The sequence below is a fragment of the Rhinatrema bivittatum genome, chromosome 17, assembly GCF_901001135.1.
Source record: "Rhinatrema bivittatum chromosome 17, aRhiBiv1.1, whole genome shotgun sequence".
Classification (NCBI taxonomy): Eukaryota; Metazoa; Chordata; class Amphibia; order Gymnophiona; family Rhinatrematidae; genus Rhinatrema; species Rhinatrema bivittatum.
In genome coordinates this window covers 12,849,889-12,867,750 of record NC_042631.1, presented here as the reverse complement: position 1 = coordinate 12,867,750, position 17,862 = coordinate 12,849,889, and the positions used below count along the sequence as shown (strand labels likewise).

General features: G+C 39.2%; 2 protein-coding genes across 7 annotated transcripts in view; one reads left to right on the top strand and one right to left on the bottom strand.

Annotated features, from left to right (window-relative positions):
* Positions 1-223: 223 nt before the first annotated feature.
* The window catches only part of MUC15 (mucin 15, cell surface associated), a 45,781-nt gene continuing 28,142 nt past the window's right edge, over positions 224-17,862 (top strand). For 2 of the 5 annotated variants that reach the window (XM_029582397.1, XM_029582396.1), the window contains exons 1-3: positions 227-1,276; positions 1,491-1,572; positions 4,491-4,571. The gene's annotated coding sequence lies outside the window, so the exon portion shown is untranslated. Of the gene's footprint in view, positions 1,284-1,490; positions 1,573-4,490; positions 4,572-17,862 lie in introns of all 5 variants that reach the window. The other 3 variants (XM_029582394.1, XM_029582395.1, XM_029582399.1) reach the window with 3 other exon arrangements.
* Positions 7,291-17,862, bottom strand: part of ANO3 (anoctamin 3) — a 206,927-nt gene continuing 196,355 nt past the window's right edge. For both annotated transcript variants that reach the window (XM_029582392.1, XM_029582393.1), the window contains exons 20-25: positions 17,509-17,654; positions 15,839-15,991; positions 14,469-14,616; positions 13,259-13,339; positions 12,551-12,656; positions 7,291-10,126 (exon numbers count right to left, since the gene is read on the bottom strand). In XM_029582392.1, the coding sequence (XP_029438252.1) occupies positions 9,944-10,126; positions 12,551-12,656; positions 13,259-13,339; positions 14,469-14,616; positions 15,839-15,991; positions 17,509-17,654 (817 nt within the window). In that variant the 3' untranslated portion in view covers positions 7,291-9,943. The remainder of the gene's footprint in view (positions 10,127-12,550; positions 12,657-13,258; positions 13,340-14,468; positions 14,617-15,838; positions 15,992-17,508; positions 17,655-17,862) is intronic.

The window sequence follows — 17,862 nt, the reverse complement described above, 5'->3', positions numbered from 1 at the left end:
ATTTTTTTTTTTAATGAAGAAAAGGGGGGGGGGGGGGGGGATTGTGGACGTTTCAGGATTTATGAATGAAACCAGTATCTAAATACTTATGCACACAAGTGTACGCCAGGGTCCCCTGCTGTGTAACTTTACTTCTGCTCTGGATGGCGTGTAAGTCCTAAAACAAAAACAATGTAGGCGAGGCAGCAGGGTTTTAAGGGGAGGGGCTAACAGGGTAAAAGGGAGGTTAACTAGGGGGGGTTCAGGAAGGTCCCATCTCATACCCGGGTCAACTGGGAACGAACTAGGGAAACTAATAAATGCGTCAACGCATGCCGACTAAAATCCCCTCCCACTTAGGCGGGAGCACACATGCGCGTGTCCATATAAAATCGTGCGCACGTGAGCCTATTTTATACCATGCGCGCTTATACGCGCTTATGTTATAAAATGGCTGTGTCCTTTGGCGTGAGCCGGCACACGCACGTACATGTGTGCCCGCGGCCCGGTATCAAAGTCACCGTCCAACGGGCTTTTCCCATAGACACAAAACGGGAGAGAAGCCTGAATGAATCCGGCCTTAACTTTGCTATCTGGACAGTGACTGAATATGGACCTCCTCCTGTCCAGGCATGTATTTACCCTTGGTGATCCTTTGGGAGGGAAATAGCCCTGGGGAATTTAAGCCAATAACGTTTTTCAGATGAAAACTCTAAGGGCCTGATTCACTATGTCTTTTTTTCCCCATGCTGTGTCTATGGGAGAACATCTTAGTGAATCAGGCACTAAGGAGGCAATCAGAGTAAACCCCTGGATAGAGCGCTTTAATAGATATAGTAGTAACATTACTCACTACAAATACATTCAATTTACTTTTTAAAATGTAGTGTGAAGGGACTAGAGGTTCATGCATTAAGAACTTTCACCATTATAAATAAACTTCTCGGAGTGAGATCCTTCCCCCACCTCAGTTCGTTCTTTCTACAATCTGAACTACGTAAAGGTTTCCTCTGAACTCCAGATAGCTACAAACTTTACAGATTTATTAGAGCTCCTGCAGTGGTGGTGGGCATTTTGTTTCATATACTTTTGGGGCTTTTTTCTTTTTTTAAATCATTAAAAATGAAAAAAATAAATAAAAATTCACGCCTCCCAGGAAGTTATACATATCTTACCCCATTCATGAGTCTTCACAGTGCAGGAGCACGGAGGTCAACGGGAGCCATTTTGAAACGCAGCACCAGTGGGGCAGGAGCGACCGGGGTTTGCGCCCATCCCTGGAAGACCCACAGATTGGGTAAGAGGTGTGTTTTGGGTGCCATGGGGTGGAGGAGATGGGGAGTTAGCCCAGGATGGCTCGGGGGAGGGTTGTTTATTAGTTTAAAATTTGGGGCAGCTGGCTTTTTTTTTTTTTGTTTTGTCCCTGGGACAGGAGTGCACTCTTTTAAAATGTAACAAAATGAAAAACAAAAGATATTACATTGATTTTTGTTTCATTTCATTTTAAGCAGTAAAGTCATCGGGTGGAAATCAGCCCTCGCATGGAAATCCAAACATAGATGCGAGGAAGTAGTTTTAAATCCAAACTATCAGGTAAATTGACGGTGCTATTTCAATATTGCATTTGTATTGGTGATTCAATCACTTGTAATTCCAAGGATATTATCACTGGGTCAGATCAAAGTTTCAAAAGCTGTGGTCCCCTAACATGGCCATGTTTTGCCTGTTGGTTTCTTCGGGAGGGACTGAGTTGTTGATAAAAAGAATACATACAAACATATATTGTATATTACTGTGAAGGTAGCTAGTTCAGTCGTCTATGGTATGGGTTTGTTTGCTTTTCTCATTTCTTTTTAAAACAGAAGCACGTCCCTATTATGCATTTATATTCCTGAATACTTCAGGTATCTTATACAATAATTTAAATATGTTTAAATAGAAATAAAACTACCTTCAAATGGCACCTGTCAGATAACGTTATCTGATGTTTTGTATATAATCTAGTGCAATATTTTAACCACCGTGCCTTAATATTTTATCAACTATTTTTTCATAAAAATAAAATATTTCCAAGTTCACGGGTACTTTTGTATAAGTTTTATTGTGATTTTAGATCAAGAAATTTTCTGTTTTTTATTGGAAAAATGTTTTTTGGGGTTTTTTTATACAGTAAAGTGTTGCAAAATTAAGGTTGGGAGTATTCTGCCTACTGAGTACATCTGCTTAACCATAAGTGCAAATTTTATTTATTTATAAATGTTTATATTCCACTTTTTCTCTTAAGGGTAGGCTCAAGGAGAATTATGTAAAAGGCATTTTAAATGCGTTCACCACAGAGGATGTGGTAAAAGCTGTTAGCGTAGCTGAGATTAAAAAGGGTTTAGACAAGTTCCTGGAGGAAAGCCATTGCTCACCATGCTTTTGATTTTCCTGAATATTATAATAATGAGAATGTTAGTCACACATTAAACACCAGATGGAGTGTTTGCATAAAAGACAGTATCTTACATTCTATGGTGGATGTTTTGGCACCTAGGGAAAGCTACCTCTTTCTCTCCAAATTATTCACAAAAGAATACATATTTTAGGAGGTTGTTAAAAAGCCTTCCTTTTCCCTCCAGCATTCAGCCAGTCAGGTCTGAACTATGTCTGCCACTATACTGTATGTATTGTTCTCTGGATTATTTGCCTAGCGTTTGTTTGCGACCCTGTTTTAATTGAAGCTTTGTGTGTGCTGTATTTTATATCTTGATTGTGAGGGTGGTTTTGTAATCCGCTGAGATTTGTGGCCCAGCGGAATAAAATTGTAAAAATAAATAACCATACCTTTCCCACATTCCTGTAGAATGTATGAATTTAGGATAGATGAATTCTATCCAGTACAGAGCAATCAGAGAGCTCCGTATGAGAAGGGATAGGCTGACTAAGACCTGGTTTTGCCCTAGTGCAGTAGTAAGGGTCCATTAATTTAACTGTGACGCATTGCCAGACGTGAAAACAAATAAAAACTGCAGACATCAATTCATACTTCAGAACGGCCACAAGGTGGCGCCATCGTAGCGAGAACAGAAAGTGGAACATTTTACTGTTGACCAGAACTTTGCTTTTTGCAGTTTTTTGCAGAGGGAATAAAAATCTGTTCCTAAGCCCCTCACTTCTTGTCCAGTAAAGTTCTGCATCCCTTAAAAGTGTCATTTCGTGCATTATCAATTAGAAGGATAAGAACCGGAAACTGCCAAATAAGACAGAGCTCTAGGAGTAATCATCTCAGGTGACCAAGTCAACACAATAAGTCAAGTGGGAAAGCTATGACAGTATGCTCAGTCGCACAAGTAGAGGATCGTCAGTGGGGGAAATAGTGAGCCCCCCCCACCCCGCATATTATAATAAGGGGATGAGAGCAGTACAGAAAAGGCTACTTACTAAGATAATGCAAGGCCTGCACCACAAACCCTTATAAAAAGAGGTCAGAGAAGATTCTGACAGCAAAATTAACATTCGCTTCCAGCACTCCTGGCAGAGCAGTGCCGGAAGCATCCAGGAGGGGTTAGGACTGTACCGTGCTTCCTGGTGGGGTGCAGGAAGAGGCACAGTGCCTTTTCTTATCAAATATTGTGGAGGGAGGGGGGAGCCTAAGTGGGGGTGGCTATGGGCCCCATCATTTTAAAATAATTTTGGGGGTTTCACTCGGTGCAGGATCTGTTGCCAGAGGACGTGGTCACGGCGGTGAGCAGAGTGGGGGCTTTGCATGGGTTCCTGGAGGAGAAGTCCATAGCCAGGGAGTCTAAAGAGAGCCATTGCTATCCCTGGGAGTAACAGGAATCAGATCTACCTTGTGGGAGCTGCCGGGTACTTGTAACATGACAGAGACAGGATGCTGGCCTCAGTGGACCTTGGTCTGACCAAGCATGGCATTGCTGATGTTCTAACACGTAAGAGTGTTATAGAAATGTCGGAAGGCTTGTCTTCTAAGGATCTTGCATCCATAGAGCATTTCAGTAGAGCACTCTTCATGCCAGGCTAAAAATAGATATGTTTTACTTTAATTTCTTGTCTTTTCAATTTTTGCTGGAGTTTATGCTTATCAGGCATTTATAGTACCTGCCTTGGTGCATTAAGTCTGCTCTGTATTAATAAGTGCATAGCCAAGGCCTTTTACACATGAATATTTTATTTTATAGGGCTCATTCTTAAGATAATGTAAAGTACTGTATAGTATCATATTTATAGTTCATTATCATCTTACTGTTTAGTAGATTTTAGTAAGTTTGATGTGTCTCGGGAATCATTTTTCCTTACATTTTGCTGAGGAGACAATGAGAAATGTCAAAGTTTGAAGTCTTTAACATATCCTATTCTTGACTTGAACTCATTTACATGGATTTTAGAGAACAAGGTGGCTTACCAGTTTATAACCATCCAGTACGATGCAATTCAAGTTCTTGTATCAAGTTTTCTTTCTAATTATTTTTAACCCCACTTTCCCTCTTTTACATATCTCTCCGGCCCAGACGGCACACGCTGGGTGATTCAAGTACCTTCGCCTGCCAGTAGCACAGGGATCAGAGGGAAGTTTCCTGAGACTCGCTCAGGTAAGGGTCTGTGAGACTTCAAGCATTTGTGAATAGGCCTTAGGCATTTTCTAATTCCAGCCAGGAAAGCTTGATTGCTGACTCTGGTTTTTCTACTGCTGGATTGTCTCTCTCTTCTCCTTTAACTGTAAGATGGTGGGAATATTTCTGCTGTATTTTTTTTTTTAGTATAGATTGATAGTATAGAAATGTTATTTTACTTATTTATTTAGGTTTCATACACTGCTTTCCCAGGTGTACAACCATCCAAACTGCTGGGCAACATATGCAAGCAAAACATTGTTCTGCATTTTAAAATTAATAAAATAGAGTTTATTAAAAGATTATAAAGCTCCAGATTCATGAGTAACATTGTAAGAGTTAAACTGGGAAAGGTTTTGTGAATATAATATAATATAAGGTTTTGTGAATATAAGATATTGGGGGGGGGGGGGGGGGGGGGGGAGACGAAAAGAGGATTTATATTCAGGCAACAACCAACAAGGACTGAATTACATAGTCTGGTAAACAAATAAGTATGGGTGTAGCTTGCTTGTTATGGCGGTTACTACCCCTAACTAATTAAGCTAGATACTTCACTTGGAATACATATCCAGCGCAGCTCACTGCTTCAACGGTAGGGGGATAAAGAAAAGAGGATTTATATTCAGACAATAACAGACAAGGACTGAATTGCACAGGCTGGGTAAACAAATAAGCGTGGGAGTAGCTTGCTTATTGTGGCAGTTATTACCCCTAACCAATTAAGCTAGATACTTCACTTAGATGCAGCTCCAGCACTGCTCTCTACATCAATGGCAGGGGTGGAAGGGAAATAGAACCAAAAAGTTACTAATGCCAAGAGAAACAGATAAGTATGAGAAAAAAAAAAAGTGTGACAGCTTGCTGGGCAGACTGGATGGGCCGTTTGGTCGTCTTCTGCTGTCATTTCTATGTGAAAGCGCTATAGTTTACTTTGAACTGAATCTTAGCAGAAAGTTAACGCACTCCAGATCCTGACAAAACACAAATTCTAGGATTGCAAATTCAAGAAGTCTCAAGTCAATATAACCTCATCAATGCAGATTTCCAGGCACTAACGCTGTTACTGTAGCACGCTCTGGGCTGCCATATTAGAATGCGAAATCAAATGGAATAAAATAAATAAGCGAGGCTGGCACAGTTCACTTTGTGACTTATTGATCATTGTTCAAAGAAGTTGGTAGGTAGCAAGCATCTGATTTTCAGTCACACACAGTTAGGCACCGATTTAATACGCAAAGGATAAGACAGAATGACAGGTAACGATAAATAGATTTTATTTCTTGAATATAGACTTTTTTTTCCCCATGTTATCAAGATGCAAACATGATAGGGACGTGAAGAGTGTTAGACTAATAATCACAACAGCATAAGAAAGATATTTATTTGCATGCACTCTTGACATGCATTGACAAGAACGCCACTGATGGCGCCCTGCAGCACAAATATAAAAGTTTGTAGTTTGCTAGGAGACTTCATTAATTCACCTTCTACATATATACACTGTCTCTGTGTAATGCAATAGGATGTCATTTGTTTGAAAAGACAAATATTTGAAATATGAAAATATATTTTACAGCATTCATGGAATACATAGTTCCTGAGGACAAAGTATGCCTTATATCTTAGTTAGATAATTTGCATTCTATGTAACACAACAGAATTATTCCTTAGCGAGTGCAAACTGACCGGGAAAGCTTTAATTATTTGCCACAATGCATAAAAAAAATGCAAAAATTATTTAGTTCCCAGGACGACCTTCTGCTCTCCCTATTGTCTTTATAGTATTGTCGTCTCTACTGTTTCATTCTCCCACTGTTTCTATACATGGTTCCTGCCTTAAAAATAATTACAAAATTCTGCTTGGTTAAAAAAAAAAAGCATGATCATTAGTTTTATCATTTATTTATTCTACTCTTTTTTCTAATGCCTCTTCAGCTGTGTCTCCAGTCATGTTTCTGGGCTGGCACGAGTTTCTTGTGTGATGCGATGGTAATTATTTGCACATTCTTTATTATTCAAGGGTGTTGCTATAGTAAGAAGGATTGGGGAAAAGTGGTGCAATCTTTGCAAATTTCAGTCGGCAAAACAGAGATTTGATGCATCAAGAGTAAGTCAATGCATGGTCAGATTGGCCACACACCCTGAGGAAGCATCTGGAGGAGCAGTTGGTGGGTGGGTGGGGAATAAGGGTTCCCCTTTTTAACCTGCACGGAAGAAGAACGCTATCATTTTGCAGACTTTCCAGTGATAATGGCAACACTTTTTTTTTTTTCTCGTTTTAACTTTGGCGCCATGCTATGCCATCGATAGGAACGGTGCTTACACTACCTGTCACTTCCAAAGACACGTGAGACTTTTAGCACAAGTCTTCGTAAAAACAAATACATCTTTGAGCAAGGACAATAAAAAGAAGCCTATGCAAGGCCTTTCGGAGCCCATGCCCCTTCCAAGCCGACCAACGTAAAAGGCCTGGTTCACGAAGGCGCATCCTCCCATCCCGTCTCTATGGGGAAGAAAGCGCATAGAATCAGACCCTTACAGGTGAATTATAAAAAGGAAGAACCACTGCAGCAATTTTCAAAAGCCCACTTACATGGGTAAAGTGCATTTACACGTGTAAAAGTCCAGTTTTAAGTGTGCAAGTCCCGAGGCCCTGAGCCTGACCTGTGGTACAGCCCTAAGGGGGGGGGGGGGGGGGAAGGGGGTTAAGATGGGTCTGGGGAGTAAGGAAAGGCCCATGGAGAAGGGGGGGGGGGAAAATATTTTTTTCTAAATTATTTCAGCAGCGCTGGGGGGAGAGGATTGGCAACGGGGAGCGTGGGAAACCCAGACCTTTCATTTCCTTTTGGTTTTTTTTGCTTTGGTGTTTAAAGTAAGCAAATTGGATGGAAATAAACAAACCTCAAATCAAATGAAAACAAATAAAAAGAACCCAAACAAATTAAACTTTGTTTTTTCCATGAGCATCCCTATGCACCACCTCCAAAACCCACTAGAAAGCATAGAAAATTATTATTTTTAAGGTAGCAGAGCCCTATTAAACTCTGGCTGCTTCTTATTAGGGCTCAACATAGTTTCAATTCCCTGTGGATAGAGACTCCCAGTGGAGCATCAAAAACACCTTTATCCATTGATGATTATTTTGGTTATGTTACTAAAGTTGTTAAAAGTACTTTTATTGCCTTATGGTTAGTAATGGGTGCATTAAAGCAAAAACATAGGGGCTGATATTTATCCACTATCCAGCTGCACAAGTTAACCGGATAAACGTATCCAGCGGTGCACACACTGGCGCGCGAGCACACGTGTACGCGCACATGCCGGTTCACGGCAAAGGGCACGGCCATTTTATAACATACGCGTGTATATGCCACACACACGTATGTTGTACGTGTGCGCACAAATGCTGCCTCTACCCCGTTAGTGGAAGGATTTCAGTAGACGTACACACAGACGCAGTTACCAGTTCACCCAGGTTAGGGGTAGCCTTCCTTTTACCCTGCTAGCACCGACCCTTAAAAGCCTGCTGATTAGCCTAGAATTTTTTATTTCATTAGTTACACGCCATCCCTAGCAGTGGTAACGTTATGCGGCAGGGGACCCTGGTGTGCGCGTGGGCGCGTAAAAACCTAGGCGCACATTTCATGTTAAAGTCCTGGGACCCCCATGTCCCACTCAGGCCACGCTCACACCCCTTTTTTTTTTGGGCTCTCTCTCACTTGTGCAAGTATCGGGAGAAAAGCGTGTAGATATGGGCACCTTTTAAAAATCCACGCGGTCCGTGCCGGCTGGACATACGTATCCTCCCGATTTTGGCGTTCACCGGGCTTTTAAAATTCTCCCCTTTGCTGGTTAACTGTTTAGCTGAATCAAGATTGAGCTGCCTAAGTTAAAATGTAACTCCCTAAACGGCGCTAAACATTGAGCCTCTATAATTTGGGGATTTGTGATGAGAGCCGATTTTTTTTAAATTTCAGCTCAGAGCTTTATTTGTAATAAGAACAAGATTCCATCAGTCCAAAGGTCCATCAAGCCCAGGATCCTGTTTCCAACAGTGGCCAATCCAGGTCAGAAGTATCTGGCAGGATCCCAAGGGGTAGATAGATCCCATGCTGCTAACACCAGGAATAAGACGTGGCTTCTCCCAAGTCTACTTGGTTAATAGTTTATGGACTTTTTTTTTTAATTTCTCTGCCCTCCTAAAACCTGCACCAACTTTTAAAGTGCACCATTCTATCACAATACGAAAAAGATAATTGCCAATCAAAATTTACATTAAAGCTCAAACATAATATTTTTTTCTGTAAGTATTAAGCCTTGAGGTTTAATTGTAAATTAAACATTAATATACACAATGCTCATGCATTGATAAACAGCCCCAGCTAAGGTCTGTGCATCACTGGGGGAGAAACCACACTGTTACGTTTTACTGAATAACAGTGGACTACATGTCCAGTGTGCTTTTAGAGATATAAACTATAGTCCGCATAACTTTTTCAATTAAAAAAATGCAATGCAATAAAACATTTGAAGTTAAAATTCTAATACTATGCATATAGGTTAAAAGCACAATTGTTTTCTTGATATTAAATTACAGCGGCATGCTATACCATGGCAGAAAATAATCTTTAACTATTTGCATACTGAATATATCATACAGCCACATTTATGGAAATATCAATGCAAAATGGGTAATGTAAGGAAATCCATTTCATCCAAACGATGCATTTTTTTTTCCCTTTGTGTTTGGATTCTTTTGGTCTGAAAGTTAAAGACAACTGGAATGTAATGTGTGATCCTTGAAACTGCATAGTTCGTGTTGGGGCAGATCCCTGCGAGCAACTCAGGACAGACATGACGACAAGTGCAGCAAAGGTAAAAAGCAGCACATTCCCATCAGTTCCCTGATGGTCAGAAAGGCCACGGTTATCCTCATTCATTCTTTCACTCGTGCTACAAATCAAACCGACTAAGTAAAAGCTTCAGCGTAAGGGAATAGCCTGGAACGTTCATCATCACGCCAGCACTGGGAGAGTTTATATATGATTTGTATTTGATGGAGCTTTTGATGATTGGATGGAGCAACCAAAATAGATGGGTTAGGTGATGTCCCCAGTGCTATTTCAAGTAATCGGATATGGGCTTCTGGACATGTCCAATTCTAGAGCCGATTAGTGACTGGTAAAGGGCATTATTTTTAAAACCTAGATGAGTTTCCCTTCACTTTTGCAAGGAAGGATATTTATCCCTGGAAGAAGCCTCATTATTGTGCCTTGTGGCTATCTTCCATCTTGGTTTGCATGCTGCAAAAAATATTGTCCTCCTGCCATGCAACCAGTAAGTGTGAACTAAGGCCATTCATGGTGATACTGTTTCCCGTTCTTTTTTCTCTCCCTTTGCAAATGTTCTAGTTCTGCTTCATACATCATCTCCTGAACCAAGTACTTCTCTCTTCTCATCCTGTCGCATAAATCTTTGGGCATGTCTGGGATTAAGTAGGCAATAAACGATTTTATTCCAAAGACAAGGTGCTGAAAATAAGAAAAAGAGATTAGCATTTCTTAGCTTCCCTAGTATTTATTAAATGAAAAATAAAAAAACATAAAATACATGATAAGAACATAAGAATTGCCATATTGGGTTTCCAATATTGAGGTCACAAGTAGCTGGCAAGATCCCAAACAGTAGATATAGCTCCTATGCTGCTAATGTTCAAGGATAAGTAATGGCTTTTACCAAGTCTGTCTGGTTAATAACAGTTTATGGACTTCTTTTCCAAGAACTTGTCCAAAACTTTTTAAAGCCCATTTATGCTTAATTGTGCATTAAGTATAAAATAATTTTCTCTGTTTTAAATGTGCTACTTACTAACTTCAAGGAGTGTCCCCTATTTTTTCTATCTTTTTGAAAGAGTAAATAACAGATTCACATTTATTCTTTCTATTCCACTCATGATTTTATAGACTTCTATCATATCCCCCTTAGCTGTCTCTTCTTCAAGCTGAATAACCCTAACTTCTTTAGTCTTTCCTCATAGGTATCATTTTGGCTGCCCTTCTCTGTATCTTTTCCAGTTCAGCTATATCTTTTTTGAGATGCGGTGACCAGAACTGCACACAATACTCTACCATGGAGCAATACAGAGGCATTATAGCATCCTCCATTTTATTCTCCATTCCTTTCCTATTAATTCCTAACATTCTACTTGCTTTTTTGACTGCCATTGCACTCTGAGCCAAGGATTTCAAAGTACTGTCCACGATGACACCCAAATCCTTTTCCTTGGTAGTAACTCCTAATATGGAACCTAACATTATGTAACTACAGTATGGGTTACTTTTTCCCATGTGCATCACTTTGCACTTATCCACATTAAATTTCATATGTCATTTGGATATCCAATCTCCTAATGTCACAATATCTTCCTACAATTTTTCACAATCTGCTTCTGATTTCACTACATGGAATAATTTTGTCTCATCTGCAAATTTGATCACCTCACTCGTCCTTCCCTTTTTCAAGATCGTTTATAAATATATTAAAATGCACTGGTCCCATTACAGATCCCCGAGGCTCTCCACTATTTACCTTTCTCCACTGAGAAAAACAGACCATTTATTCCTACTTTCTGTTTCTTTTAACATAATCCACAATAGGACATTGCTTCCTATCCCATGACTGTTTTTCTAAGGAGTCTCTCAAGCGGGTTTTGTCAAATGCCTTCTGAAAATCCAAATACACTATATCCACTGGCTCACCATTATCCACATATTTATAAACCCCTTCAAAAAATGTAGCAGATTGGTGAGGCAAGAATTCCCTTGAGTAAATCCATGCTGGCTGTGTCCCATTAAACCATGCCTTTCTGTGATTTTATAATTTCTATGATTTTTCACGGCACTGAAGTCAGGCTTACCAATCTATAGTTTCCCAGATCACCCTTTGAGCCCTTTATACAGATCAGCATCATGTTGTTCACCCTCCAATCTTCAGGTACAGTAGACAATTTTATTGATAGGTTACAAATTACTAGTAATAGATCTGCCATTTCATTTTTGAGTTCTTTCAGAACTCTGAGGTGTAAACCATCTGGTCCAGGTAATTTGCTACTCTTTAGTTTGTCAATCTGCCCTATAACATTATCCATGCTCACTATGATTTGTTTCAGTTGTCATGACTCATCACTATTAAATACCATTTCCTGTATGAGTATCTCCCCAACAGCAGCTTCAGTAAACACCAAAGCAAAGAATTTATTTAGTCTTTACACTATGGTCTTGTGGTTCCCCAAATGCCCCTTTTATCCCCTCAATCATCTAACAGTTCAATTGACTCCCTCACAGGCTTCTTTTTTTGTATAAATTTTAAAAAGGTTGTATTATGAGTTTTTGCCTATATGGCCAGCTTCTTTTCAAATTCTCTTTTTGCCTTCCTAATCAATGTTTTACATCTAATTTGCCAATGTTTATGATGTTCCTATTTTCTTCAGTTGTATCCTTTTTCCAGTTTTTGAAAGAAGTTCTTTTGGCTAAAATAGCCTCTTTCATCTCATCTTTTAACCATGCCAGCAGTTGTTTGACCTTCTTTCTTCCTAATATGATGCTATCTCATATATAAATGCATGACTTCATATTAAAACAGATTTAATTTATATTAATCTTCTATGACATTATAGCCTTTGTCTCTTCTACATGGTGATGCTTCAAAGAAGACATTTCTTAACTAAGGCAGATGTTTTTCTCTTTCTTCCTGAGGGCTTGATATGGCAACCCAAACATTGGGCAATGGGTCACATAGTGATGCTTGAAATTGATGGTTAGGTTGAAGATATGAAAGGTGATGACAAATTTGATCTTCAATACCTAATTTAGCTCCTAAGGCTGGTTGCAGTTTTTGCCTTGCACAAATAAAGTTCTGTATCTTAGGAACCTATATACTAGGTCTCTGTAACTTACCTCAAATACTATTATGAAAGCCAATCTTGCAGCTAAGACATGCCAAAACTGCAAGGTAAATTCATAAGGTTTTGAAGACCAGGGTGGTGCTCTGTAGTCTCTATACCTGCAAATTAAATGAATAGTCAGTAGGAAATGAGAAGAGCTTGTGCACCACGGATACTACCCTAAGCAGGGAGCAGAACTCTCTCTCGTGAGTCACAAAGGTTGTTAGTCAATAAAAGGGTATTTTAAAGCTCAGCAATACTGAAGCAAACAAGCATGTTAATTCCCTTTCTACGGGGAATCCAATAAGGTACAGTAGGGCTAAACAAATAAGTGGATGATCATATCCAGAATATTTTGTGGGTGACAGGGTTATGGTTAGTATAACAACAGGTTTATGACACAGTTCCTGCAGTCAATGAAGAGATCTCTTCTGCACCTTAATTATCTCTCTGGGCCTATAGAAGAAAAGTTCCTAGTTTACTCTCTAATTTGTTTCAATAGATAGCAGTACAACGTATTGTAGTGAACATTTTATCCCCATACTGTCTATTCATCAGACATTGGAACTCATGTTAACATATACCTACTTCCATAAGTAACTCATGAATGGGCCTATATATATATATACACTAGCAAGAAAAAAAAGTTAAAGAAAACATATCATTCTAGTAATAAGATGTAATCGCTAAGAGCCAAGAATATAAACTTTGAAATATATACCTGCAATAACCTGAGTAACCCATACCAAGCTCGCTCAGGTCAAACACCGATAAACTGCTGTTTACATAGCCTTGTAGGCATCTGAAAAACAGACAAAACAATATTAATCACAAATGGATATCTTAACTGTTCTTTATTGCGGCATGCAAAATAAGCCTATCAGATTTTCAGAGGTCTCAAGGTAGGGTGCAGTCCATTGCAGATGACTATTTACTTTTCTCTGGCAGAGTTTTCTCATGCCATCATGTGTGATCAGTTTCCATCATAAGGAGGATATTATAATAAACCACAAAATGCTCGAGTTACACTTTCAGCTCCTTTTCAATCTCTTCCTATATTTCTGATGTTATTGTGCTCTGGTTTAAGCATATCTGAGCTGTCCTGCCACCCTAGTATTGGAAAAATGGAGTCCTGGAGAGTTAGGTTTATTCATTTGGGTTAAGGCATTATTTCTCCATGACCTGGACAACTTTTCAACAAATAGTAGAGATGAGGTTTACGTATACGTTTTCATGAAAAGATTTGTGCCTATCCAACCTTATAAGAGTTCTTTCACATTTGTGGGAGTGGTGGAATTCTCGCCATTTTTTTCCCTGTGGGGCTGGGATAAACAGATGTGTCAGATGGAGATAGTCTTGGCTTCTTGCCCTTAGATTTTATGGAGATCATGGCCCAAGCACTGCCAAGTGTGGGTATCCGTACCCTTTTTTTTTTTTTCTGAACTGACTTCACATGAGTCACTTTTTTATATCTGTAGGGATAATGGAGCTCATGCACAGGAGTGAGAGGCACCTAATGAATTCCTTGGAGCAGGGCAAACCCAACATTATTAGTCACTCATTGATGCTCACATCTTTGTTATTTGCTTTTGATCTGGCCCCGTATGGCTTTTCTTATGTTAAATCTTTGCTATTCAGCCTTCTGCACAGCCTCTACTCCAACTTGGAATGGAAATCTTTTCAAAATTCACTAGGCTTTCTAAATAGCTATCCACCGCAACCTCTTTTCCAGCCTCAAATTAGGTGAAATGAGCCCATAATGAAAAAATGCTTCCATCTTTTCTTACTACTAGAGAGTACTGTTGCTTATACAGCATGAGCAAACAAGCATCATCGGGAACTTCTGAATATTTAAGAGTTTAATAGTGATAAGCAACTATATAAATCTAAAGACCATACAAGGGCAAAGAAATATAAATTGTAGAAATTACTTTTCCTGTCGGTATCCTTCATCTACACAAGGTCCATATTTGAATGCGTAAACAAAACGTGGGATGTAGTCTGAAGTAATAGCGATAACAAAAGCATTGGTGATTACGGCCAGGATTCCAATTCCTTCCAGTATTCCATACCAAATACCTAGCGAGGAAAAGAGGTAACAGAAAAAAATCATTTTCACTGTGACTGAGAAATGAGCCATTCGCTTCCTGTTGTCTTCTCGTCTAGTCATGCTACTTGGAAAATTTCTTAACTGCAAACTTACAAATAAGTTGAATAAGCAAGCAATGAGAGCAAACTTATGGTTCTCGGTCTGACATCTAGGTCTTGAAAAATTCAATTTCAAAGTAATTGTTTTCTGATACTCATTAGGCATCACTTTCCATTATCAGGAAAATTCATTTTACAGCATTCTACTGGCTGGCATATTTATTTCTGTTGTTGTGATGGAAGAAGAGATTCTCTAGTATGATAGAATAAATTTTCTTAGAAAGGACACCTTTCTGGAATGAAGGTGTAGAGGCTGATGAGCAACATTCCCATAAATGGTCAACCCCAGAAGGAAACCACTCTTACCTACCCATTATATGTCTATATTCTACTAAGTAAGGTATTTACTGTGTGTGTATGTGCTCCATCATACATGCAAGATCTGCAGCAAGTGGTGACTACACTGTCATTGCTTTTAAAAAAAACGGGACAAACAGAATTACTACATGCTAGAGGCAAGTAGTACATGCTAGAGGCATGTAGTAATTCTATTTGTCTCGTTTTTTTGTTTTTTTTTAAAGCAATGACAGTGTAGTCACCACTTGCTGCAGATCTTACATGTATGATGGAGCACATACACACACAGTAAATACCTTACTTAGTAGAATATAGACATATAATGGGTAGGTAAGAGTGGTTTCCTTCTGGGGTTGACCATTTATGGGAATGTTGCTCATCAGCCTCTACACCTTCATTTCCAGAAAGGTGTCCTTTCTAAGAAAATTTATTCTATCATACTAGAGAATCTCTTCTTCCATCACAACAACAGAAATAAATATGCCAGCCAGTAGAATGCTGTAAAATGAATTTTCCTGATAATGGAAAGTGAATGTTTTCTTCAAACGAGTGAATGAAATGTGTGCAGCACTGTAGCAAAGAAATTGCCTATTGGAGTAATATATTACTGAAACGTGCTAGCCAGTTTAATGAAAGATCACATGGATGGAAACATTCATGATTATTCTGAAGTCTAATTACACATGTAAAATGAAAATAAGTCCTAGTTGTATCCTGTTCTTCTCAACAAAGAAAATCTTTTCACAGTTATTTGTGGGATGGCGGTAGAAATCGCAGCTGCTGAGTCACTGCTCACCAATATCTGTAGCTCTCGCGGGCATGGGTCTTCTCCACTGCGTGACGAACTTGTATGCATCCAGCCTAATCTCTATTATATTATTCAGCAATGCAAGAAGGGGCGCCAGAGGAAAGGCTGCCACAAAGATTGTGGTAAAGCCAAACTGTATAACTGGAAAATAAAAACATTAAATAGGAAACTGAATTCCCTCATTGTACCTTCCCTTTAAATTTAGTCTCCTCCGGAGAAAAGACAGAGATTATTCACATCTGATGTGAAAGGGAATACTGAGGCAGTTTCACACTCCTAGCCAGCACGGAAACATCCATGCCTAATGGTTAATCTTGTTTCCATTTTTATGACTGATTTTTTCCCTTTCATTTGGTGCAGTTGAATTAGGGAATTCAAGAAAATCAATTTACGTATCTGTTATGGGTTGAAAAATGCTAATCCGAAGTTGCCTTCAGTTTTGAAGTAACATTCGTTTTTGAAAAATCAAAAATCTACTTCAAAAGAGTATAAGATACGTCATTCTGGGTCAGAACAAAGGACCATCGACCCAGCATCCTATGCGGGTCATTAGGAAATATCTGGCAGATCCTTGTTGCTCCCTCCCAGGGGTGAGTGATGGCTTTCCTTGACTGACTAAACATTTTTGTTTATGGACTTTTCCTCCAGGAACTTGTACAAACCCATTTTAAACCCAGTTATTCTCGATGCCTTGACCATATGCTCTGGTAGCAAATTCCATAGTTTATTTTTTTTTCACTCAATGCAGAATCACTTTCTCCAACTTGTTTTAAATGTGTTACCTGCTATTTTCAGGGACTGTCCTCTAGTGTTACTATTATTGGGAAAAGGTTAATAATTGTTGCTTATTTATCTCTTCCCCCACTTCATGATTTTAAAAACCTTTATGATATTCCCGCTCAGTGGCCTCCTCTGCAAACTGAAAAGCCCTAATGTGGCCATTCTTCAGAAAACAGCCATTTCATCCCCTTTCCGTGTACCTTTTCTTGAGACGGGGTGACTAGAACTGCACGCAATACTCAAGGTTCGGTTGCTTACAGAGGCAATGTGATATGCAGTTTCATTTTCCATTCCTTTCCAGATCACTCCTGTTTCTTTGATTTTCTGGCCACCACCCCACACTGAGCTGAGGATTTCTAAGGAGTCCGAGGTCCATTTCCTGGATTGTGACTCCTACTACTGAACCCAGCATTGCGGACCTAAAGTTAGGATTACTTTTTCTGTATGTGCATTGCTTTGCACTTGTCCACATCTGCCATTTAGTTAAACATCCCAGTAGATATCTCCGGGAAATTCACTGATATACAAATTTTCATCAATTCATTTGCAAATAAAAAGGTGAAAAGCCTGGGGGTTCCTTCTCCCCCTAATAATGAAACCATTTTAGTTTTCAGACTCTTTGCTTTAATTTGAATTCTTTGACCATTAAAGGTTAAATTTTCAATGGGACACCTACATGTAAAATTCTGCATATTCCTTTAAAACCACCCAAAACAAGTTGAATTTTAAACACAAGGTAGCCATTTGAATTGAATTTGAGAAAAGTGGGTAAATATATGCACAGACAAAATAAAATGGTAATTTAAAGTAAATTAATCTAATGCTATTGTATCTTGCCTGTTGATGTCAGAAAGTTGTGCAAATGAAAACGTGCTTACCCATTTCCAAATACTCATCCATCAATCCATGTGCATTCATGGGCTGCAGGTTCCAATCCTTTTCCCACTGAGGAAAAGAAATCTTGTTTTCTACTGCCTGACTGCCTCTCTTGATCTTCTGTCGTGACCACCAGTTCTGAAGCAGCCTAAATTGGAAGGAGGAGAGTACTTCTCTACATATGTAATATTGCTCAGTAGTTTAATAATTCAGAAAGGTTTCCAGTATGAGTTCAGAAAATATCCCTACACTTCGTTGAAAGGAAGAGCTAACTTTCTGCAAGTAGCTAGCAATTGTTCAGTGCTCTGCTGCTGAATGGAGTTCTCAGTCTGCAGAATACAGTATCTAAACAAGTT